We start from the raw sequence: 25637 nt of genomic DNA, 5'->3' as shown, positions 1-25637 counted from the left end.
ATTTATTTAAACAACCAATATTCCTGCTAGACAATTAATGTGCAGCAAAACCCCTTCAGATATTAGATTACAGAAAAGAAAGATGAAAAAGAATGAGAGGGTTTATTTATGACCAGTTATAGTAACTGGAAATAATACTCACATCTCTCTTCTCCATCCACCAGTCTATGCTTTCTTTCACACTAGGTGTGCCACAGCAGTCTAAAAGATTGTAAAAGTTTCCAGAGTCTCAGTTTGGACTGGGGTTAGGATCTGGAGCATTGGCTATTTCAGGTCTTCTTGTTTCATTAAAACAACTTCCTATAGCTATCTGCATCAGAAAACCCTTTTGGATCATTGTCTATTTCAACTTTATTTGTAGCTGAAGACAGACATACTCTAAGCTGTTCTCTGCTGTGAAAAAGTGCTTTGTACAAGATAGGCTACTTTTCCCAGACCATTCTTTTTTTTTAAACAGGTAAAGATTTACTTCTGGAAACGTGGTTGTTTCATAACAACACACATTTTTCACTATTCTCTTCTTCCTCCTCTGTTTTTTCTCCTTTTCATAGTCATTCCCTGCATGCCAATGCTCCTTTCCTCAGTTGATTCCCAGCTTCTCCTTTCCCTCCCTTCTTTGTTGCATCTCCTTAGTGCATATTTGCTTTACCTGTTCCTCAAACTCTTGTTATATCTGACTTTCTCCCAGTTCTTCCAGTGTAGGCGCTACACTGATCAGTCTGTTAGGCTACGGTCTCATAGCTGTGACACCTTCCATGGAGTCTCACTACTCCTAAGCAGTAGGCTGGAGAAGGACACCAGATGAAGATCTGTCCTTGGATCAGACAGAAGTGTACGTGTTGTGGTGACTGCTTATCCACACTATGCTCTCCTTAAACATTTCAGGCAGGAAAAGGCACTCAAAAACACTGAATTTTGCCATTCTTGTGCATATTTTTTTCAAAGTTGCTAGCTGAAATAGCTCATGTTATTTGTTCTTCACTTAATGACAGGTTTGTGGATAAAAGCATACACAATGGCAGAGAGCAATGAGATGACCATCAACCTTCTTGTGCTTGGAAGAACTCAGACTGGTAAAAGTGCTGCTGGGAACAGACTGCTGGGCAGCTRCGACTTCGAAAGTCATCTCTCCCCAAGCTCTGTGACTACATGTTGCAGCCTTAGACGCAGCAGTCGCATTTCAGGGATTATACGAAGAAACGGCTGTGAGCTAGCTCTCCGYGTTCGAGTACTTGACACTCCAAGCTACCCCCACAGCAGTCTGAGCAAAGAGCAGGTGCAACACAAAGTGAGAACAGCCCTGGCTCAACACTTCAGAGAAGGCCTACATCTAGCTCTTTTGGTCCTGAGGGCTGACTTGCCTCTGTGTCCTGATGAAAATGATCACACAATTCAGTTCATCCAGGTAACAACAAATAAATAAACAAACAGCCATCTCTGCCATAACTGCAACTCTTTTGTCTTCAGGTAAAAATAGAAGACAACTATGGAAGTTAACTGCTTTACTTGTTCCTCTATGGAACTCTATGGAAGAGTTAACTGCAAAAGTAAAATAGAAAAGTACATCTGAAAATTGGAACACTTTCCAAGCCAGAGGTCAAAACATATTCCATTCAGAACTCCAACCCTGCATGTCATAGTTACATTTACACTAAATCTGAGAAAAGAGAGGTAAGAACTGGTATTTACTGTACTTGGACTCAGCATAAAGGAATTTAGGAATCTAATTTACCTATTAAAATAAGCTTTTCTCTCAGGAGTTACATTTAAAAGTTATCATGGCAAATCTAGCTCTGCTGAGGAGAAGTGCTATTTGAAGTAAAAGTCAAGTTACCTCACTCTAATATACTTTCTATAGGAAAGAATACTGACCAAAGCAGGGAATGACGGGTCCAAAATCATGCAGAAGATCTGTGACTGGGACAAGGGTTTAGGATGCTCGGCAATCTGTCCTGCACTGTCACTACTGCTGTATCTGTTCAAAAAAAAAAAAAAAAAAAAAAAACTAGAAAGTTACAATAAATTTACTTTGGCTAAGGAAAATTTCTAGCATAACTGACTGAAAGCAAATATTTTGAAATTCTGGGGCAAAATATTTTTGGAAGTGGATGAGATGTGTAGGAGAAAGACAGAAATTTGAATGGCTTTCTTGTCCTTTTCAATCAGAAATTTCTCATTTCCATGAATACACTTCTTTGAAGAAGAAGCCAGCAAAGGGATACTGTTCAGTTCATCTACCTGATCAGACAAACCAGGCTCATTCATATGCTTTACAAAGAAACAAAGCATTTCCTTCATTATTCTCAAAGTCCGTACATTACACTCAGCACAGTATCTGTGTATTATAGGAATGAACTTTCTAAAAACCTGTAAGACTAGAAGAGACTTCCTGGTGCATCAAATCTTATCACCTGGTGCAACCGGCAAAGTACAGTCATACACATAACTTGCGAAATGTGAGTTGTTCTTCCTTTCCTCCCAATAACTCCCTGTTGGTAGGCTAAACCTTGCTTTTCTGAGAGTTAGAAACTTGGTTCTAGTTTTCAGCACGCTTTTACTCATTGCCAGTTTAAATATATTTGTTCTCAGCATCACTCTCTTCCTTACGTGGTTCTCCATCTATCTATACTTCATGGTATTTAAGAGAGAGCAGTATTTTCCTCAAATATTTTTACTCTGATCCAATGAAAAACCATCATGCTCCCAGTTTGAGATGCTTTTGGATCAAGTCCACCTGGGAATTAAAAGTATAAGAGATGCCAGAATACGTTTTCTCTTTAAGTTGGGCTTTAAAAACCTCTGCTGGAAAGGAAATAAAGCATGTTAAAAGACAATGAGAAAGCAACCCTGCTACTTCTCTTTCAAGATTGTAACTGGCTCTCAGCTTATGTAATGGTTGTCTTTTTAGCCGTTTTACCCTTAAGAGCCCAGATGCTATAATAATTTCATTAGCCACTAACAAATGGGACAGGACAGCTAGTGGGGTCCTGGAAAATAAACAGTAATGGTTACTCATGAATATGTCATTCCAAAAAGAATCTAGCATGAGGACCACCATTAGCTATCAGGAGTTCTTGCAATAATTCTCTGCATATTAGGGATGGTATATCGATAATCCACACAGGCTACTGGTATTTAAATCTCTCTGGATTTTTTACTTCATAGCCTAATAAATTGAGAGAGTGGCAAGGGATCACATACTGATTTTGGGAACATTAGCGCTGACTTATCTGAATCCTGAGCAAATCAAGGCATTATTCTCTCTTCCTAAAACCAATACCTGAACACTTCCTTAGACAGCATGACCATTCGTTTTTATATATTGTATTTCCCCTCCCTGCAGTTAGCAGAAGGCTTACTGTAAGGCTAACAGTTATGCCAAAATATAGCAAATATCTGTTTTGTAGGGAAGGGTTTTATTTTTTCCACCCCTAGCATCCAAAACAGATTAATTGCTGTCAATATATTAGGTTCTTCTAACTTCCTAAATTTCTTAGAATAGGAAGACATCCTTTAAAGTGGTTTGATAAAACTTATTTAGGTTATATGGTTGTTCAGGCCATAGCAAGATAGACTTTATTACTAAAATAGGTTTGTTGTCACACACACACAGTAGTTAGCATGATTGCAACTACAGTAGTAATTGAAAAATTAAAACCAACTCTCTTATTCATGTGAGCATTTTCTGTACACACTAATAAAAAAAAGCAGCTTGTTTTCTCCAGTCCCTCTCCATCAGATGAACCACATCAATTAAATACAACCTCTGTGGTTCATCATTTAATTTGATGCATTTGATTTGTATCTTTCCTTAACTGCTAAGAATAACTACAGTTTTACGTGATACAGCTAGATTGCAGATTGGGGCTACATAAAAATTCATGATTCACTTTTTCAGCACATAGTGATTTTTAAAAGTTTTTTCAAGAGCTGAGCAAAAAGTGTAGAAATATAGATAAGTGGAAAACTACTAATTTAAACTACTTGAAATTCAGGTTTTTTTACAATGATGTGTAACTTAGCTACACAACAACCATTTTCCTTATTTACATAGACCTTTTTTTAATCCAAAAATCTCTATTAACATCTGCATTAAGAGAACAGAGAACTGCCTGTACAGCATGACCACCTATTTCCACTAAAGTGATTGTCAATGTCTTTGAAGGTCAAAACCCCCAGAAATTTCAGCAACTCAGATAGCATGAACTTGACTGCTGCCAAGAACAGAACACACTCTTCTGTTAATACATAAGTATATGAGGTGGGAGCAGGGAAAAGAAACAAGAAAAGATAACTATTTAAGATTTGTTTTTCATTACAGGAACTTCTGGGACCCACATGGAAGGATTTCACTGCAGTTTTACTTACTCATGCAGACAAGGCAGAAGAGGCTGGATTCAGTGAGGACACTTACTTGCACAGTGCCTCAAGTACCCTGTTGTCACTTTTGAGCTCAGTACAGCACAAATACATTTTCCTAGACAACCAGAAGAGCATAATTAAAGAGGAGAGAGCTAACATCTTAAGAAAGCTCTTGAATTTTATAAGAAAAAATAATTATCAGCTGCTTCTACTTAAACACACAAAGGAATAAGATTAGCTTTCAGGTGCTCATTTATCTATTTTCTATTGTACATAACATGTAATAGAAATAAACCCCTAAAAGTCGGCAATCAGTACAGTCCACACCCATACCGAATATTTTCACCTTTTAACATACAGTTGGAAATCTTTCTTTAGTACGTATACCAAACTAACCACCTTCCTTGTACTGCTGCATCCAGACTCCTTGCTTCAACTACAAAAACCAGATCAAGGTAGTGCTATAATCATGCTCCTAATATGTGTGTAGTCACAAATGAGACATTACAGTACAGCAGATTGTATATTGCAGCCCATACGGGACACAGATCTGGGGTGGAAAAAAAAAGTAAAATATGTACACGATTTCAGATGGGGCTGTGGCACTGTAAGGGGAAAGGGAACCTCTTAATTTAGTGCTCAGTTCTGTACTCTTCCAAGCAGAAGTTTCTCTGAAGCCCAGAGTTTGTAAAGAACTTTCCAATATTAAAAGCTAGGAGTTATGTAAAAATATTTTCCTACCTTGATTCAAAATTAATTAGAATTGAGAGTTTAAACTTCAAGAATTTTGTTTAATAAAACATTACTGGATACGCAGTTTACAAGGCAGTTAAAATAGCTCCCATGTGCTTAATATTATTTGGCACATTTGAAAGAACTAATTACTATTGCTTATTCCCAGATGCATGAAAAAATAGCACAGTTAAGTATATAGGCACACACAAAACTCATTCCAAAAAGGAATCTGTTATCTCTTCTTTTATGCCTGTTCCTTTTAATTTTATATCCATGTCATTTGTTTTCTCTCCCAGCTTACTGGATGAAGCTCAAAGCCTGGGAAATTCAGAGTGACTAAGAAATCCATTTATTTCATTTCAGTGGTTAGAAAAGTGCTTACTGTTTCAGTAGTTAGACAGCAGACCATTAAACATTAGATGCTAAAACACCTGAACTACCTCTAAATAGTTACTTAAAAGGTTTATTGTAAATTGATCTAAAATGGTTCTTTTCAAATTACTAAGGGTCAGGAATCACAAAAAGTAATTTGAAGCTATTATCATACCAACTGTGACTACTTGTACTATTTTATTATAGATTAATTCAAACTGTAAGAACTGAAGAAGCTATTTCTTTTACACTACAGTATCTCTTGTATAAAATATTGCTTATAAAGATTTTAAAACCAAAAATCAATTTGTCTTATATTTGTTTCTGGCACTAGCAACTGACTTTTTTTTTTTTTTTAATTTACTAACTGTTTGGCAATCTATTCTCTATATCCACTACTTATTAGTATTTATTTGTCATTTAAAAAGAAATCTCTAGGTGGAAGAGGTGAGAGCCAAGAATTACATTAGCAAAGTGACAGCTTTGATTTTATTTAAATTATAACAGTTTAACTGTGGAAATATGAGAAGTATGTCCATTTGCATATCTTAGAGCATAAAGGGTCATACTTTAATCTTCATATTAGTGAAGTCTGCAGACTACTCAGACAGTACAGCCAAGAACAGAGTTGCAAGGCTTATAATATCTGAAAAGCATTTGGGAGAAGGGGAGCGAAACTACAGAAAGATGACAAGAGGAGTAAAGATGACTGYGGTCTTCAGCGACCAACTATTAGTCAGTCTTGCACCTCTTGAACAGAGGTTAGCACGCAAGGAACAYGGCAAAAAGTTTTCCTTCCTGAGATGGTTTTGCTTAGTAGATTCTCAGAACCTTTTAGCTGTCCAGAGAACATGTTTGCCTCCTTATACACCCTCTAGATCTACCATGAACAAGCCTTGGCAATTAAGTCTTAAACACTAAATAGTTAATGACTGTTGATAATACTTAACCTCAAAGACAGTAAGCATGGGTAATCAGTGAGGTGTGAAAATCTTGTAGGCATAACACATTCAGTATCTCTGATAAAGGAATCAAACAAAAAAAGGAATTAGCCATGCATTTGGGAGGGGCAATATATTCATGTCTTTATTGTGCTTGCATTACTTTCCATTTCGACATCTGAAAAACCTTCTAATAACCATTTATTTAATTCCACTGTTTGCCATGGTCTCTGCACAGCAGACTCCTTTCCCTCTCACTTCAAACGGAACTCCTTTGTACGTAGCAACACACTGGTCATTGGTATGAAGGTCTGGTTGGATTTGCTCCCAAATCTTCTTCTTGGGATTAAGCTCCTTCTCAGGATCTCCTGTTTAAAAACAGAGAACAACCTAATAGCACACAATACAGAAGGCAGGGCAAGAGCTATGTGTACATACATGTCTGTGAGAGCACACATAGTATCACTGCACTCTGAAAGGGAAGATTATTAACTGCAAGTCTCAAAGTGAAAACTTTAATCTGAACTGTATTATAGGACTAGGAAACGTCTCTTGATCCTTTCTCTAGATGCTGATCTTTCAGGGGCAAAAAAGGGTTGTAAGCACTTAACAGACCACAAATCCTGTCAAAAGGAAGAAATCAAACCAGTGCTAGTTGTTGGATTACAAAATTTAAGAAAGACCAAAAGGATTCCTAAGAATTGAGTAGACACTGATCATAAAAGCACATTACTCACGGAGACACAGGTTTGTCTGAATCGTAAGTTTAGGAATTAATGACATTTCAGAAGTAATTTGCATTAAGTGAATTATGGCAGGTACCCTTACAGCTGAGAAATATGGAAGTTAGACAAGAATAGTCCAATGTTAGGGTGGTGACATACAATTTGAGTCCTAAGTTTCAACATGGTTCTGCTACTTTTTGAACCATTTGGAGACAAGCTCTGAAGCCTAAAACAACTGTACTATTAGAGGCCAACTTGTACTTTTGGCCTCAGTCTCTATATGCCTCAGTTCCCGGTTTTCATGTGTACACCATGGTAAGCTATCTACTCCCCAGAGGTATCGAGAACATAACTACATTAGGAAATCTGGCTACTTCAAGATCTTTAATGACCACAAAATGTAGATTTCTTCTACTAAAGCTTTGAAATACTGTTAACAAATTATTCACAATAGTGGAGTATTTCAGAGTCAAAATACCCTTCCTATTTTTTTTTTAAATAGGCATGAAATGCAAAATAGAGTAACCAAAAAACTAATCTAAATGAGCTCTCTCGCTGTTGTTTTATACTGCCTGCCAACATAATCTAGATAAAGCAAGACAGCCAATCCACTGTACCATTTGTTTTCTTTTCCAAGGTCAAGCGAATTTCATTTCTAAATTCTAATAAAATGCAGATCCTCTTAAAGTAAAACAAGATTTCATTAAACAAAGTTACTTAATCATAATGCAGTCAAGTACTTTTAACCCCTTGTGTGTAACACAGGCAAGACAAATGAAAAAAATACATGGCTTGTTTTAATATAATCAGGGCACATTTAAATCCTGCAAGGGAACCCCATTCTATTTCATTGCTGATATAGAATATCAACAGAATATTTTTACTTTCTAGGAGTGCCACTTTGGCTCCATTCTGCCAATATAACTGAAATCTTAAGTTTCAGGAAAAACAAGAATCAAGTAACAAATTCCAGTGTGTAGGAGAAATTAAGTCAGTCCATATATGATATGAACAGATCCTCCCTGAGATCTTCTCAAAGAAGCTACAAGTTTCTCAAGGAGAAATGACAAAGTTTCTCCAAAGCAGAATGCCAAGTACTCTCATCTTCCACTACTCAATCCCCCCTGTGACTCAGGCTGAAATACTGTAACACAACAGGGATTTTGAGATATGCTTTTCTAATAGTTGGCTGAAATTTGTTACTGCTTGGTGTATTCTTGACTGGATGACCAACAGGTGGATAAGCAAAGTCCTGTGATTCCAGCCTGCCTTGTTATTTTTCCTCCTTTCAGCATTTTCAGTGATTCAGTCTACTCATGTTCTCAGTGCTTGCAAAAGTCAGCTACTTCAGCCTGCAGCTGGGTTTGTAACTTCTGTAGCTATCTGTAACTGTACAAAAAAAAGCAGCAGAGCAAATATCTCTGTTAAGCAGGCTAGCCTTGCCAGAGAAAGATTCAATAATGCAGTCAAGTTATTTCACCACGGCAGCGTACTTAATATTTAAAAGAAAAACACTACTACCATTAATAACCTAAATACTCAGAGCTAATTGGGTATTTTCACAAAAATAAGAATCCTGTTCAATACTAAAGTTCATGAACAAAGACAGACTTGGATTTAGACCAAAGTGAATACACACAGACTAATAAAATCATTTAACGGAATTTTAAACGATCCATTGTGCATTTCYTTCCCCCTCCCAAAATGCTGAAAAAATTCACTTGCTTTTTATAAGACCAAAACCTGACTTCTATTATAAAAAACATGTTCTGGATGTTAATAAGTTTCTTTGGAATCCCACGTCAAGCTCCCTTGGGAACTGTGGTGAACTCATATTAGATTAGCATAGGCACCAGTTTTAAATACTACCAGAGCTCTAAGCTGTGCAATTTCTTTTGCCTTCCCCTCATCACATTCCTTTCTCCCAGAAAATATTCTTTAGAAGGGTATCTATAAATAAAAAAAAATAAAACTTGCAGTGATTTAATGAGCTTCCTGCCCTTTTTACATAAGAGAAAAAAGAACCAAAGGTCCCAAATTTTGTTAAATAAGTCATTTGGCCTAGCAGTTTAAATATGACAGAGAGAAGTTCTCATAATAAGCAAGAAACCTTTCTATTCAGTAAAAGCTCAGTAACTTAGGAAAGAATCTATCCCAATGCAAAAGGAGACCAGAAGGTAAGATCTAGTATCACTAAAGCAGCTTAAGACAATACATACCAGTTTACCCTTAAAAAAAAAGAAACAACAAAAAAACAAACAAACAAAAAAACTCTAGAACAGAAGTGTGACTTTAGGAAACGTCAACATCACTTATTCCACTATGCAACATAGCTTCCACTGAAGCAAAGCATCCATACACCAAAGCTTTAATCAAAAAGAAACCTGCCATATACAGACCAACTGCATTTCAGCTTTAGCACCATTTATTTTTTAGAGCTAGTTTTAACTGAAATGCCAGGAATTTTTAGACCAGATCTAGTACTTAATCATATAACCTGTGCAACAAATTTGTGGTTCCTGCGGCACTACTTGCATGGAAAAATTTTATCAAAGCATCAATTACACTGCTACTAGAAGGAAGATTTCACAGTAAGCCATGAAAACTCCAAAAATTGCTGTCTTATGGCAATTATGGTGTGGGAAAGTATAGTATGTACATACACGAGGCAGAATTTTATTATGGCTTGTATGAGTCAGACTCATGAAGAGTCTCCCACAGATTCCCACTGAAGTTGGATATACATTTGATAAAGTTTTTAATTCAAAAAACCCCACTGTGTCTCAAAGCTTCATGTATTACAGCATAAAGCAGATTTTTTGGTATCATACACTTTGTTATAGCTCTCCCAAGGACAATGGCATTAAACAAAGGGAAAAAAAATAGTCTCCTCCAGGCAACAGCACTCTTTATCAAACCTTTCTTCCTCTAAGGCACTGAAGAGGATTCTGAGAAAACTTAAGTTTCTTCAGGAAAAAAGATCAATTAGTTTGAAGCAAGATAGCCTGTGTTTGCTTTAACTAAAATGAACAACAAAGAAAATTAGCCTGTATCTCATGAATATTTTATATGGTGGAAGAGCGTAGGTTTAAAAATAACTTGAGTCCAGGCTGCTTGACTTCAGACAGCTGTGTGTGTTTTAGAGCAGCTTTACTGTTGCTGCTCCTGTTGCTTCATGGGCTTTCATATTTCAAACTAAAATCAGACCCAGCTGTCCTTTCTATTTTCATCTCAATGACTCAAACTGAATGCTTATGGTTTAAAACTGCTCTGAAAAAAAWATATATATATCAGAATATAAATGGTTATAATTAAGCATTATGATTAATTGTCATCTGAAATAGTGCRGATTCTACATTCTCGATAATGGTATCAGTGTGCCAGATTGCCTCTGAGGAGACAGCAGCTAAGGGTATGAGACTAACACATAAAAGCCATGTGGAAGATACAGATATGCAGTCCCACTAAAATTAAAAGGAACTTAGTTTTTTAATCTCCCAGGTTTTTCCTCAGGAAAAAAAAAAGTCCTTTAGAAAGGAGAATGTTCAGAAACCAAAAAGCTTGAGGGAAGAAAAAAAAAAAAAAGAAAAACAGAAGCTGTTAATGACTTGGACAGGAAGGTAAGTGGCAACAATACTAAGAAATAAAGAAAACAAAGCAAACCAAACCCCTAACAATGAGCAATGTCAATATCTTAGTTTATAAAGGCAGCTTGCAAAAGTAAAGTATACAAGAAATTAAGTTACAGTAGATATCAGTCTGATTTTACAGTCTCCATCCACTAATGCTGTTTGTGTTGTTTCTTCCCCACTCTTTTTTACTCACTGCAAGGTAATAAAACTACAAGTCTTAAAAAACCTCTGTTTAAAATTATAGATTTTATTTAACTATTTTTAGTAGGACAGACATTATACTGTTAGGCAATAACTACAAATGCTAATCCCAGCACTCAGACTAGCAGACTGTGTATTACCTACTATCATTTAGAGATCTTAATCAGTCTTATAAATTTTAGGGAAAAAAGTCATAAATCCTACAGTCCTTAAGTATTAAAATCTAATAATATTTAACAAGACTGTCAATATTTTACAAATGTATTTATGTGACACAGTAAATAAATTCTCTTCAACCCTACCTTATTTAGATGATCCACTGTCTCCAAGAAATGAGGCCTCAACCAACAGCTCATTAACAACAAATCCAATAAAACTGTTACATGCGATTATTAGTTAACTAGCTGATTTAAACACCGATATCATCGTCAACAGGAAGAGCGACTGCATGACTCCATCAGGCTCTCATTAAAGCAGATTGATTCAGTAGGATTTGGCATTTATCTACCAGCATTTTAGACAGACTGCCCATGAAGTGACTTTCCCAGCACAGCTCTAGATAGCTGCTCAAGTATCTGTATTTTCAACGATTTGTTTTTATTTACTGATCAGAACTGTGCTTYTTTGGTTGGGGGGGGGAGGGGAGAGAAGGTTGTTTGTTTTTTGTTTTTGAAGTAGTTACTGAGGCATCCAATGCCTCACTTTGCTATAGGACCATCAGGAGCCAGAACTGCAGACCTAAGGCTCTCTCCCCCCAACTCTGTAATTCCTCTTGCCTTAAAACCTCACAAAAAGAAGCGCAGAAAGGAATATGGTGAACAGACTCCAGCCAATTTAATCAGACATAGAAAAGCTGAAACTTTTTGTAAACTAAAACCACCACAAGCATCCCTCCTCTACTCCTTTTACCTTCCTCATCACATTTTAGAGCCTGCATCCTATTTAAAGCTATGCATTCCTAATATTCATCCCCATCACGCATTTAGAACAAACTTTTGGGGACAGAGACCAACAACTAATTTTACGATGCCCACCACATAGGAGTCCTTTTCTTGCTTGGCTCTCAGGTACTAATAATAAGTTCCCTGTCTCTATAAAAAAATAAACCTATTGAAATATCCTAACTTGCGTCAGTATCTCATTTGGATCCTGTGTGAGCTCTTGCACATAAGTCATTCTTAAAAATCCCTCCAACCTATTACTATTATATGCATGACTTTATTCATGCTTATGCCATTATATGCCAGTTATCTTATTATAAATCAGGTATTTCTGCCAATGAGTAACTGCTGCGGATGCAAGTATCTTCCTTAGAACTCTCAAAGTCATACCTTTCAAATAAAGCTGTTTTCAGCTTCTCCTCCTATTTCACTATCAGAATTCTAGGAAATATACTGCTCTACTAATGGGTACTAATGGGTTGTAAAAGCCTTCATTTGGCTCTTATCAAAGCTCCATGAATGTCTTTGGCTCCCTATCAGAAGGAATTAGCTGTAAAGTGTACAAAACCTTATATCACAGGCTGGAGGCCATAAGTTTGGTTCTCAAGTAAAGCTTTTACACCACGTTTAGCTTATTCTACATCTTTTTAGAATCAAAAGTCTACAGAGTATCAGTATACCTTAACACCTGGGAATAATTAAAAAAAAAAAATGTTGCTATAAACTATTTTCTCTAGGAAGAGGTTTTTGGAACTCTAACCACAGAGTTAAATAATTTAATTATTTTGATAAAACATACCTCATTAGTCCTCATGTGCAAGAGCAGATATGCTGGATAACACAGCTGAACAGCACTACTATCAGCTCTTATATTTTCAAATGTCAGATAAAAGACATTGAGATATGAATTTGGAGTAATGGTATGTCTTAGACAAAAAAAAAAAAAGAAAAAAATCCATACGCTAAGGTTGACTTGTTCCTTATTCTGCAGGGCTTATCTGCTAGCAGGGTTTATTCTAGAGGAATAAATCAAGAGGTTGATGTATTCTCTTGCATGCCCATTTATTCAATGGCAGAAAGTAATATGGATGCATTACCTCGTGCAATAGAAGGCACACCTGACAGATTATCTAACTTTATTCATAGATAGGTGATAACCAATTAAAAGTGAAGAGTGATTACTGCTGTAGTTTAGCCAATTGTAGAAGCTTTCCAGAATTCAGTGCAGGCTATACGCATCCACCTAACCAATTCTGCATCTCAGCTAGCAAGCTTGGTATATTTTAAGTACAGAAAAGTGAAAATAAAAAATGCTGCAGGACTAAGTTCCTTCTTAAACACAGTATTGTTTTCAATCACAGCGTTAAATCACAGCAAACTGAGCTTTCCTCCTCCTTCAAAAACACCTGGGTAGACTGTTGCTTCCTTAATGATACACCAACTAAATTATTTTTATGGGTATCAGAGTTTCAATCTTGAAAAGTACCTATATGAAAGGTATTTTATACAGATGTGTTCAAGAAGCATTCAGTTTGCCAAGTGGTTAATAAATAAAAACACTACCCCACAGCTGGAAAGTGCCAAAGGCACAGTATCTTAAAAAGGTTGGTATGATTCTATGTAGAAAACAGAAGTACACATATGTGTTATAGGCACAACATACATACAAGTCCTCTCAATATGGCAAAAATTGGTAGTTATAGGCCATCTTTTCTTAGCATAACTTGAAACCATGACAGAGATAATAAACCAGCATCTTTATTGACAGAGCTGAAGAGAGCAACTGGAGAAGCTGAACCCGAACATCTCCCATTCACCCTGTCAGAATAATGAAACATCATCTGGGGCAGGAGGGAAGCATTCATTATTATGCTACATCCATGATGCTTATTTGACTTAACAGTATGCAGAGTCACAAATTCTGATTTGTTTTAATAGCTGGGCTGAGGCAGGGTGTTGAGGGGAAGGGGAGGGAAAAACAGAGAAAAATCATCTCGTGATAAAATTGAGATTTGGTTATTTTCTTATTTATATTCTGAAAAATAAGCATTAATACTTTTTTTTTTAAATGGAAAAAACTCCAGTGCCTTTCTTTGGGGACCCCAAAAGTTATTTCCAAAAAATAACTGGTATTTTGAATATCCTATGTTCCTCTCATAAATAGGAGATGCCCCTCTCCCACAACACCATCCTCCTCCAAAAAAAGCTTAGCTCAAGTTTTAACATGTTTATTTAAGGGTAAAGACCTGAAATCAGGACTTTATTACTTTCTCACTTACTTACACTGAGCCACTGGGCAACGCAGTTGACTTTTCTGTCTTACAGTTGCTTATTGTAACTTGCAAAGCACAAATATGTTTGCTCATACATTTGCAAAGCAGATATAACTATTCATACTTAAGCTTCAAAAAAGTGGGTAATTTTATATGAAAGCACTATTTAACTTCTTAGAGTTATAGTTATTTCTCTGTATCTTTCAAGTTTTGCCTCGGAGATAAATATTTTCAATGTTTTATTTACAGAATTCCAGCATGTTAATAATTAAAAGAAAGTTTTAATATTACTAATTCAGAAAATTCCAACCAAAAAAAAAAAAAAAAGCAACTAAAATACTGTTTTATCTGCATCAACATTGAGGTCACCTTGGCAAAGGTCAGCTGTTTCTTGCAATTTCCCCACTTCCCAAATACCTACTGCTTACCAGGAAAACCTTCAAAAGAGATTCTTTCCCCAGGTACTGCCCCTGGTGGGGGAGCCAAAATTTCCACTTTCTCGGGGGAGCTGGCACACATCACCATTGCTTGAGATACTACTCCTCTCATCTTTGCAGGCTTCAAGTTACAGAGTAGTATTGCCATCCGATTCTGCATCTTGGGGGAGGAAAACAAAAGGACATAAGTACTCATATGCCATATGCTTTGGGGGACTACAATTACTTAACTATAACAAAAGAATTACAAAGAAGGGATCTTAACATTTGTGAAAGAAGCATACAACAATAGATACAAAATTTTAATGTTTGCATACTAGTAGCAATTAACATTTAAGCCGTTTGAGAGCTGTTCAACAAATACTCAAAASAGAGTAAAGAGTGAACTGTGACAAACTTATCACAGTGATACAAAATATGCAATTCAGAGATCCAAAAACTTCCAACATTTCACCCATGTTCCATCTTTAGATCACCACTTCAATCCACTTTCAATGTTGTACGATTAGGAAAGGATTTCCATTAAAAAAAAAAACACTCTACAAACAATGCTAGGAGTTCTGTGTACTGAAAATGTACAGGTGGTTTACAATTTAAGATGCAAAGTGAGCTACTTGTGTATCTTCTAATTTAGCCCAAATGCTAAGAATTTTTTGATACACTGAGAATGGCTGTACAAACTGTGCACAGCAAATTGCTAGTGCAAAACTGTAAAGACAGGTTTCTTCCCTTGTTGTTGTAAGTTAGTAAAATGGCAATGGTAAACCAGAGAAACCACACTTTGTTAGAGGACACAGCAACATTTTACACTAGAAAACAAACCACACTTTTAAATTGAATAGAAGTTAAACCCAGAACTGTCTCAAAAGACAGAGAGAGAATGCCTTAATTGCCATACTCCTAATGCATACATACACATCCATAAATATTTCTAGATTTCAATCTTTGTACATTAATTAAGCTATAACTTTAAGTAAAACTGCAAGAGTAATATTTATTAAAACTCATATGATTAAATATTTTGATTACTGAATATTTTCCAAGTATAACATTTAAAGAAAATAAAATACAAATCTCTGAAACTAAGCAGTTAAAATGAAAAACGATAGCCTGAATATATGCTTGATCTCACACAAATTTCAAGGCAGACCATTGACTGAAAAAACTTTCATTTCTTAGGCTACTGCTATGGAAATAAATCCCCACAAAACCAACGAAATTATTGTAAAACATCAGTAGTTATAGATTATCTTACATCCCAAAGAGAGAGTTTTTGATATAACCTAGCACTGAACAACAATTTGCAAATGGATATATAGAATAAAAGAAACACAGTTGTGTTTGGTACTCAACTCTAGGTTTGACTAACTGGAAAAAATTCTGGACTTTGGAGGATCACTTTTATATTTCAGATTTTACAACTGAGAAAAGCAGATCACATCAATATAGAAATTGCAATAGTCATCTTCATCAAATTAACGCTGGGGGGAAACAACAACAACAACAAAAAACAGCTAGAGTCAAACCCATTCTCCAATCACAATGCTCAATAAGATTTCTGTATGAGAAGTTACACATTACAGAATTAAGCAATATTTATCAACATTTCAAACATATATATTATATCATCATTTTTACCAGGAATTACCTTAAATGCTTGACCTTTAAATTAAATGATCTTAAAATGCTTTTGACAAACTGCTCTATTCCTAAACTACGTGCATTGATTTCACAGAAAAATGGTAAATGGTAAGAAATCCCACAGGACTTTTTTTTTTTTTTTTAGTAAAAACTAGAATTTGTTTTTATAAAAAAAATTACCATTCAAGTGTTTTTTTCCCTTTTTATTTCAAATAGCTCAAGTTTTAAACCATCTTCAGAAAAATGACAATTCCCTAGGTAGAGAGGAAAAAAACCCAGCAACTAGACCCAATAAATGCTTAATGACAATGGGAGAGTTCATTATAATACTTTAAGTTTCTCTGACATCTTCACTCAGAACTTTATAAAAATAGATGGTTCAAAAAAATCCCCATACTATTTTATTGTAAGTTCATTTTAACCAGTTTGAGTATGGAGAATCATACTTTAAAATGCTCAGAAACCTTCAAATTGAAAGTTGTTAATCCGCTATGCTGTAATTGAACATCAATACACATGGGAATGGATCTCTAAAGCGTTGGGATTTTTTAAAATTAGTTTTGCTTATTCTTATGGAAGAGATTTATTGTGATGTTTTCAGAAAACGTGACCTGAATTAAAATGGTAAATCCTGTGGACTTATGCATAATAAGTGCAAAAAAAACCCTTCAAAAGTAAGTATTTACAAACCAGACAAGAATATGATCTCTGCCATTCTGACTTGCTCCTATGAGGTCTTTTATAATAGCTGATAAATAAAACACCTAAATGCATCAGCTATAAAGAGTGAGATTCAGTAGTGACATTCATGGCCTCTATCTGTAACCCTATAAATTAGAGGAACAAAAAAGATATTCTATTTTTTCAGAAGCAGGTGTAAAATAAATTGGAGTGTTTACTGACAGATAGATAAGATTGAGTAGAGAGAAAATTGGAAGAAAACTGACTCCCTTTCCCAGTACAAGAAAAGTTCTATAACAAACACAGAGCACTACTGAAATACGGCTGAAGGGGACACAGATAGACAGTTTCCTTGTGCATATGTTTCCTTGTACATATGTTATCTTGCAGTAAGGAAAGTTCTGGTTAAGAACAACAGGGCAAATCGCTACACTTAAATGACACAAACAATATCAAGCCTGTGTCCACAAGGGAGCTGATAAGGCTTTTGCATATTAAGAGGTGCTTGATACATAAAATGAGCTGAGAGTAAGCAAAGGAAATTCAAATGTTATCTACTTGAAATAATGACGACTTCAACTGGTTTTCTAAAGACCCAAACCTTTTGCTTCCAGAATCCAGGAACTTCAAAACTGACAACTAGACTGTTGAGAAGCTGCAACAACCAGCATTTTTTGCAGAAACTCAATCAATTTCTTTGGCTGGACACAAGGATATCTCAGATCCAGAGTAAAACAGTAAGTTTTCCAAACATGCTGATAGAATGAAGGGGAAAGCATGGGGAAAAAACAGAAATCAAGCAAGCAAGCAAGCAAACAGAAAAAGAAAAACAAAACAGAAAAATTTAGTACAGGTGTTTGTCATAGAGAAAAACAAGAGCTCATCCTTGAGGAACAAGTATTAAATTGCTCTTTTCCTTAGGTGAGCCTTGAAGTCACCTGTGTAATTGATTACCAACTAACTATCCCTCTATACATCAAAGTGAGGTACTGTGACAGCATATAATGGCTAGTGAATACAAGTTAAAACCAACACACTGATTGTTTTAAAAGCAGAGTGAGCTGCAATGCCAACAACAACAAAAAGCCCTTCTCAATTTATTATGCACTTGTCTGGATCTAAAGTTTGCCAGCAAACATAATACACAAACCACAAACTTGGTTGCACAGATATTTCTATTCTTTTCCTATCCAAAAAGGAACAAAGTAGTATTTAATATAGCCTTGAAGTGTAATGCTACAAAAGCAGTGGAAAACTGTTTTGCTTTAAAAAGGAAAAGTGCATTATATTACAGAGCAACTGCCATGAATTTTACAGTTGCTCATGCTGAAGTCACTGCACACATGAATCTCTTTATGATTTACAGAAAACATTTTTTCCTGTAGACTAGACAAAGATTAGAAGATCAAGAATACGTATAAAGAATATGACTAGCATTCTAGTTAAAAAAAAGAAAAATACTAATCCCAATACCATTTTCCAATGTCTGAGTGGACAATGCTAACCTTTAAAAAAAAGATCTGGAAAGAAAAAATTGAAGCCATCTAAATGGGAAGAAAAAGTTAGTTTCTGCTATATAAATCAGAACACATAGTTCATAACAGATGCAGCTGTAATGCATCCTCTCAGAAAGGATGGTGCTCCTGGACATTGTCTGTGGTCTCTTTCTTCCTGCTAAGTTCTGAAAGAGTCTCTTAAGCTACTTGTCCTGCATTCTTAGTCCTTGGTTTGTGATCACTTCCAATTACTGATGTGAGGCTCTTTTAGGTCAAATGGGATTCGGGGGGGATTAAAGCTCACTTGAGAATTGCTTGAATTTCAGGAACTATTGCCCAAGAAAGGTCTTGGTTGCCCAAGAAGGTCAAACACAGATGCTCTTCAAAAAGCCAAAAGCAGTGGCAGAAGAGTTGACAACTTCTGCAGATGTTTCAGAATCTTCTTGTTTGTTTGTCCCCAGTCACTGCTGAAAGAGCTCAGCACTGATGTGGTCCACTTCATGTTTCAGTACCTCATGCCTATTACTGACAACGCATGCATCTATACATGACACCCAAGCAGGCAACTKACAACTTAGCTTCATCAAGAAATGCTTATCTATGCATCAGTGGTGCACAAAAACACACCGTACAGCATACAAAGTGGGAATACAAAAAGTTTTCACACTTATGAACAACCTGCATTGCATATTGAAATGTTAATGCAAGTGCATGCTGTGCCTCCTAACCAAAAGTCTAGTCAGATGATACACGGATACTTCATCCTGCAAAACTGCGATACTACCACTGCAGTCATAAATAGCTGAGTTTTTGGAGAATTGTTTCTTATACTTGGTGTAGGCACATCTGAAATGTACATTTTTATTTATATGGCAGTAGTCACAGGCTAGGGCCTCACATTTCTAAACATTTCAAAAAGATAGAAGCTGGCCTCAAAGAATTTATTGTCTAATGAAGACTTGGCAAAACCTAAGCCAGACACACAACTAATTGTTCACAAGGAATATATAAAAGAATGATTCCTAATTCTCTGTTAGAGTCCTCTGGATTATTTTTTCTAACCTGAAAACAGGTTCAATAGAAAAGACTTGTCTCTACATTCTGTACACTTTATATTCACCAGTTTATTTAGGAAGGCTTTTAAGATGATTATTTTTTACTATTCTATCTTGGCAACAGACTGCTAATAACGAGCAATTTGAATTTGTGCCCACTGCAAATCCAGTAACTGGATACYACCGAGTGGTCAGTGCAGTTCACAGAAGAGTTAGTGTAGTCAGTCATTTTTCTTCCCAGTTCAGTAACTTACTTTATTGTAAAACCACAATCACAATTTTAACTGCCTCCTACATTTGCAGTCTTACCATGGGGAGAGGGTGGGAGTAGGGATCAAAAACGCACTTGAAAAAAAATGCAACATTTCCACACCACTATCAATTGCTTCACAAACAGCTTTGCAGTTGGTCTGTACATCTTTTCTTTATTTGCCAAGCCTGCACTGACTGTGGAAGAAGCCTTCAGTCAATTCCTCCCTTCCTAATAACCCTCTAGAAGAGGTGTATAAGGAGAATGCAGTCTCGAAGTCTCAGGTTGTTCTACAATAAACCATGAAAGTCTCTCTTAAACATACAAGTGTACCAACTGAAAAAAGATAGGAGGCAGACAGTCCATTCCAGCTGAAAAAGTGCAAATATGTGTTTTGTATTCCACAGCAGTTGTCCACTCAGTGCCAGCTAGTTCTCAAAGTTAAATTTACCTGATCTTTACTCCACATATCAAACACTTCACTGATGTATAATGTCAGTTGGAAAGCAAAGATTTCAAAAGTCTGGACGGCAGCAAAAAAGTTGTTACAGATTCTCCACTACATAGTAAGAACCTAAAGGGAGGGGTGAGACCTGTTAGGTTTAGGAGTGCTCTGTACCAAAGGCTTCAGAGAGGAGTCAGAATAGCACCCCAGGACAAAAGCACCACAAGGAGATAAAAGTGACGGGGTGGGGGGAGGAGGGAGGAGGAAGTGCATGCATCCTTCTCCATTTTGGGGATGTTCTTAAGCCCTTTCCCACCTACAGTTTTGCTTTTGTTTTCACGACTGTAAAAAAAAAAATCTTTTAATTGAATGAAAACACACTGTATAAAAAGCTGAAGGTCATAGAGATACTTTAGGAAGGGAAAGGTTATCAGAAAATACTTTTGTTAATACCTGATCCAGAGGAACATGTTTCACTAAACCACTGACAACAGTCCTTGGGCTCGCTTCACCAACATCCACCTGTTCAACATACAGAGAGTCTGCATCCGGGTGCTTTTCAGCAGTTATGATACAGCCAACACGAAGATCCAGACGAGAAACATCTACAGGTTTCGAGTCACTACTTCCAGCAGCTGGCTGCTGTTTCTTTTCCTTCTTTTCACCTAATGAAGGAAGTTTAGTTCAAAAAATAAACATAAAAAATAACATAAAATCATGTATATGACTATTTGCAAGGGAAGACCATGCTACAATCTCAGAATGAAGTGCAAATTCAGTGTAAAATATAGACAAAGTGAAGAGAGTTAACACTTCTACTACTAGTTTCCAGAAAAGAATTACCTTACACACTGCAAGTTAGATTGTTACTACAAGTAGTACTGCCTTAGAACAGAGCTGTTTTTATTGCTTGTAAAATGAAGTCATCCTGACTTTAAATGTAGCTAATACATGTGAAAGTGACATATATGATCTAAAAAAAGCCCCGTCAACAAGCCTGACACTATTGTTTTAACAATTAGCAATTACCAGTAAGCCTAGCCCTGGTGTTTCACCAGCAAATGGAAACTAGAAAGTCACAAGTCATCAGATTACTCGTGCTCAACAGCAGCTCCCAAMTGTGGGCACTGCCAAATCACTGCAACTGCTGCATTACCGTTGCAAAGCAATCCTTCAAGATGACTGTAGCTACCATTCTTTACTTCACAAATACAAAAGTGTAGGAGCTTCCTAATGATGAGCAGTAATTAACTAATGGCAATGCAATGGATCCCTATCACCTATACAAGCTGTACGGTATAAAACAGAAGTGAAGTAACGTTCTTCTTTGGCTTATTTAGATATTTCTTTCAAGATTAGCTAATTACACCATTTTATATGTAAGACTGCCTTGTTTAGAAGACATTCATAATTTGTTTAATGAATAACAATCTCTAGGGGATTAAGATATGTGTAACAAGTGTTTACTTAAAATGAGTGTATTCTGTTATTTTTTCATCCAAGAAAGCTTACATATTAGGTAGCTGCAGTTAACTAAACTCCTGTCTTTAGGAAGCAAAAACAAAAGTGGACACAGCAGCTAATGTGACTCATTTACCATTGCTCCAGCACAAGATTGAAATTAAATCATATGTTCAAAGATTGGGAAAAAAAAAAAAAAAGGCAGTATTTAACATAAGCAACAGCTCTTCAAAAATATTTCAACTCATGTRTGATAAATAAGTGTTAGCATTTATGACTGGGTTTTATTAATCTACAGTATAAAATAGGGATATACAATAACTGAAGAAAACCTGAACCAGAGGTTCAAGGTTGCAGCACACTGAAGAAGATGAAATAGTTTATGACCCTGCATACATCTCATTAGAAAAATCAAGAATTACAGTGTCATATCACCATAATATTCCCATTCTGAAAAGCTGTACAAATCCATTCACAGTAAATTGATAATAATTTGCATAAGAGAATGATTGTAAGAGGCAATTTTAAGTTACCAGATAGGAACCTGTACTTTTCTGCAAATATAACCAATTCTTATATATTTTCCTCTCTTAATAGCGTTTGTTAACCCCATTAAGTCAACAGAGATAGCTAAAAAAGAGACAAACAGAATGAAATGTGTTAGAAAACCTAGATACCCTTCTCCTACATTTCCTCCCTGTTGCCAAACCAGAGTATGCTATCCACCTATGTCATTTCCCCAATAATTCCTCTTAATCACAGTCTTGACATGGATGGATCTGATCAGACTGTTAAATTTCACTGCCTGTAAGAATTTCGCAGGAAAAAAAAAAGAGCAGCATATTTACAGGATGCAGAAAATCAATTTAGCACTCTTCCTTTAGTGGTATGTTACGCTACTACATCTTACAACATATTTTTCTGAGCTGGTCTTTGGGCTTTTGCTTGAACTGTTTCCATGGCAGGAACAAAAAAATCTAACAACTAAGACTCGGAACAGGGAGTTATCCAGTCTGCCAAAAAAACCTCTCAACACTGCGTCCTTCCCCCCCCCCCTTTTTTTTTTAAAACAAAGGAGTTCGGCCACATTAAAACAAATCTGGCAAGTATCCCACTTAAGTAAGAGTCTACAGCTTGCTTGATGGCCTTCATTAGCTTCATGTATTTCCGAGATTTTAAGACATAGCATGTGACTTCCTACTTTGTCTATTTTAACTGTTTTTTTTCTGTCCCCAGAATGATGTAAAAGCAGTTCCATAAATTAAATCCCGTAACTGTCAACTACAGTTAAGAAAACAGAAATACCTCTTTTTTCTGCTTTTTCCTTCTTTTTCTTTTCTTCATCTTCACCTTTAATTTGATCTTTGGGACCAGGAGAGGATGTGACTGCTGCAGGCTGTGAAACATCTTCCGAAAACAAAGCTGGAGAAATGGTTGTACCAGGAGGAACTGCAATTTGTTTTACTAAAATTAAAAATACAGAAATTAGAAGGGGTACTAAGACTTTGAACGATATGACATTTTAAGTAGAAAGCACAGAAAATTTTGCTTAAAATACCTAAACAACTACAACTGCTGAGTGGTAAAGAACAATACAAAACATACCTCAGAATTCAGTCTATATATGATTATTCTGATCAGTTAAGGACAATGCCTTTGACTATCCATTTTTTAAACGTAAAAGAACGCTAAGTATAAGAAAATGCATTAAAAAAACCCACCACTCTTTCTTGTTTATTCCAGTATCTATTTATCTTTGCTATTCAACTCCTTATTTCTCATTTTTATTTGTCTGGCTTCAGTTTCTAGCCACAAGCTCTTGTCATACTGTAAACTATTCTGTAATTTTCTCCCTGTCCTATGAAATAATTTTTATATTGTAGTCAGATCACTCCTCAGCTCTTCTTTCAGATTAACTAATGAAACTGAGCTTGAATGATCTCATTCTAAGAAATTATCTACCTACAGCTGTAAAACTATATGTTGCATTCTCACTTTCCTTCCAAAAATTCTCCACATTTTCTTATTTCTTTTTAAACGGCTGACATAGAATTCTGGATACCACCTCAGGATCTACCTCACCAGATAAAAGCRTAAGAATCACCTCCCTTCTACTTTCTACTCTTCAAATAATCTCATTAGTGCTTTTTCCCACAGCACTGTACTGGGAAATCATCATCAATAACTGACTGACAAATCCTTCCAGTGCTACTACTATACATACAGTTCTCCATTCTGCACGCTTTCTACAGCGTTCTATATTCTTCTTTTCACACTTAAGCATTTCTTTCACCTAAACGCACAGTTCTATATCCATTTGTTTTTGCAAAAAATTCTGTCTGAATGGCAACATTTACCAAAAAAAASGGACATAATTCTGTGCCATTGCGTTACCTTTTTAGTAGTTAGTACTCTGCCAGTTCTTGCACCCAGAGGAGAGATCAGAATTACTCCCAAATCATTAATGCAAATGCTCAATATTTTTTTTTTTATAATCAACCCTTTGAAGGGTTTCTGCCATGGGAGAAACACCTCTAGTAAATGATGTTTCCTAATTAACAGCTGCTTCCAAAATAAGACAGCCATCTATCAGCACGTGCTCTGTAACAAATCTGTTGGAATAATTTTTAAATTAGAATATGGTATGCAGTATTCTAGTTAGACTTCCAACGTAACCTCAAGTTACATTTAGTAACCTTCCTGAAGAATTGCAGTTTGTTCATACTTGTTCTCTTCAACACTAAACTTACTTGCATGAATTACATCCTTATAAACAATGTTTTAAATCTTTGAAATCTTGAGTCATTGTATCAACAGACACTTGCTTGCTGTTTTGCCTGATAGTTCCGAAGAGACTTTTTGTTTCTCAGATTTTTGATTTGATATTTCTCATGTTCTGCGTTTATCCGATTTCTGCATTCAACTGCTCAACACTGTCAAAACCAAAAACACTCTAATTTACTTCAAAAGAAAAGATCTAAATTTATTTCTGCTCCATTTTATATAAACTAGCTAAATGAAGGAAGACGCATGTCAAGGCAAATATTAATTCCCTTATTCTTCTACATAAAAAAATCTCATCTTGGAAAATCGACATGTATTGAGACTTCTCTCTCAAGCATAACAGAGACTCTGTGAAATATCCTATACCTATCAAAAATTGCCACAGATTAACAGACAATGGAAAAGTAGAAACTAATGGTTTAGTTCAGTGCACGAAAGATTTATTCATACCCAGGAGAAAAAGAAAGAATTCTCTGCATTTACAAAATAGTGGTCCTTTTGAAGACTGAATGTATTGTTTTAACAGTGAAACAGTCAGTATGTTTGAATGCAGCACCAACACTGGATACTATCTTACCCAATTTACTGTATTGACAGTGTGGGTAAAAATGGTAATAGTTTTAGTGGGCAGAAGAGGCTTTTGTTGAAAATAATCTTAAAGAAAACATGTTCGATCTGAAACACTTCAGTTTCAGCTTTTAATTTTTTCCTTTGAAGTATGGAATTATATAATGATGGTATGAGTTGAACAGACCTACACAGAGAAGTGCAAAGATGGCAAAGATGACATTGCCATGGATTTTCTAATAAGTCACTGTCCATTCGTACTTTCAACTATGAATTGATTTTCCATAGGGATTTCAGTCTAGCTAGATGAAATATTTAGAGTATCAAGAAGTGTTTACCACTCAGCATTTTCTGAAGTATTATAAGGACCCACAGACATCAATTAAGTTCAGGGCTCATTATGAAAGGCACTGTACAGAAACACACAAGAACAAGTTTCGTGTCTGATTAAGATTTGGCATATATACCTGTCACGCTTGCAGCTTACTAAAATGTTGGCAGTAACTCTGTAGGTGACTTTTCATTGGCATGGAATCTAGGAAAATCCAGAGTTTGTAAGAGATGCCATGGAGTCATACAAAAAGACAAAGATCATGAAGAATTAAGATATCACAAAATACGATCAAAAGTGACAAGAT

The 25637-nt window shown here is 35.9% G+C and overlaps 2 protein-coding genes across 6 annotated transcripts in view; one reads left to right on the top strand and one right to left on the bottom strand.

Annotated features, from left to right (window-relative positions):
• The first annotated feature begins 938 nt into the window (after positions 1 to 938).
• Positions 939 to 6426, top strand: GIMD1 (GIMAP family P-loop NTPase domain containing 1). Its single transcript, XM_026078363.1, has 2 exons — positions 939 to 1405; positions 4322 to 6426. Exons 1-2 carry the CDS (start codon positions 965 to 967, stop codon positions 4592 to 4594), a joined length of 714 nt encoding a protein of 237 aa, XP_025934148.1. The 5' UTR covers positions 939 to 964; the 3' UTR covers positions 4595 to 6426.
• A 102-nt stretch (positions 6427 to 6528) lies between these two features.
• Positions 6529 to 25637, bottom strand: part of AIMP1 (aminoacyl tRNA synthetase complex interacting multifunctional protein 1) — a 41849-nt gene continuing 22740 nt past the window's right edge. For all 5 annotated transcript variants that reach the window (XM_026078359.1, XM_026078362.1, XM_026078361.1 and 2 more), the window contains 4 exons: positions 22954 to 23112; positions 20641 to 20852; positions 14611 to 14779; positions 6529 to 6778 (listed from right to left, as the gene is read on the bottom strand). In XM_026078359.1, the coding sequence (XP_025934144.1) occupies positions 6612 to 6778; positions 14611 to 14779; positions 20641 to 20852; positions 22954 to 23112 (707 nt within the window). In that variant the 3' untranslated portion in view covers positions 6529 to 6611. The remainder of the gene's footprint in view (positions 6779 to 14610; positions 14780 to 20640; positions 20853 to 22953; positions 23113 to 25637) is intronic.

The sequence above is a fragment of the Apteryx rowi genome, unplaced genomic scaffold (assembly GCF_003343035.1).
Source record: "Apteryx rowi isolate R43461 unplaced genomic scaffold, aptRow1 scaffold_48, whole genome shotgun sequence".
In the NCBI taxonomy this organism is placed as follows: domain Eukaryota; kingdom Metazoa; phylum Chordata; class Aves; order Apterygiformes; family Apterygidae; genus Apteryx; species Apteryx rowi.
The sequence above is the reverse complement of the archived record's forward strand: the minus strand, read 5'-3'. Positions and strand labels throughout refer to the sequence as shown.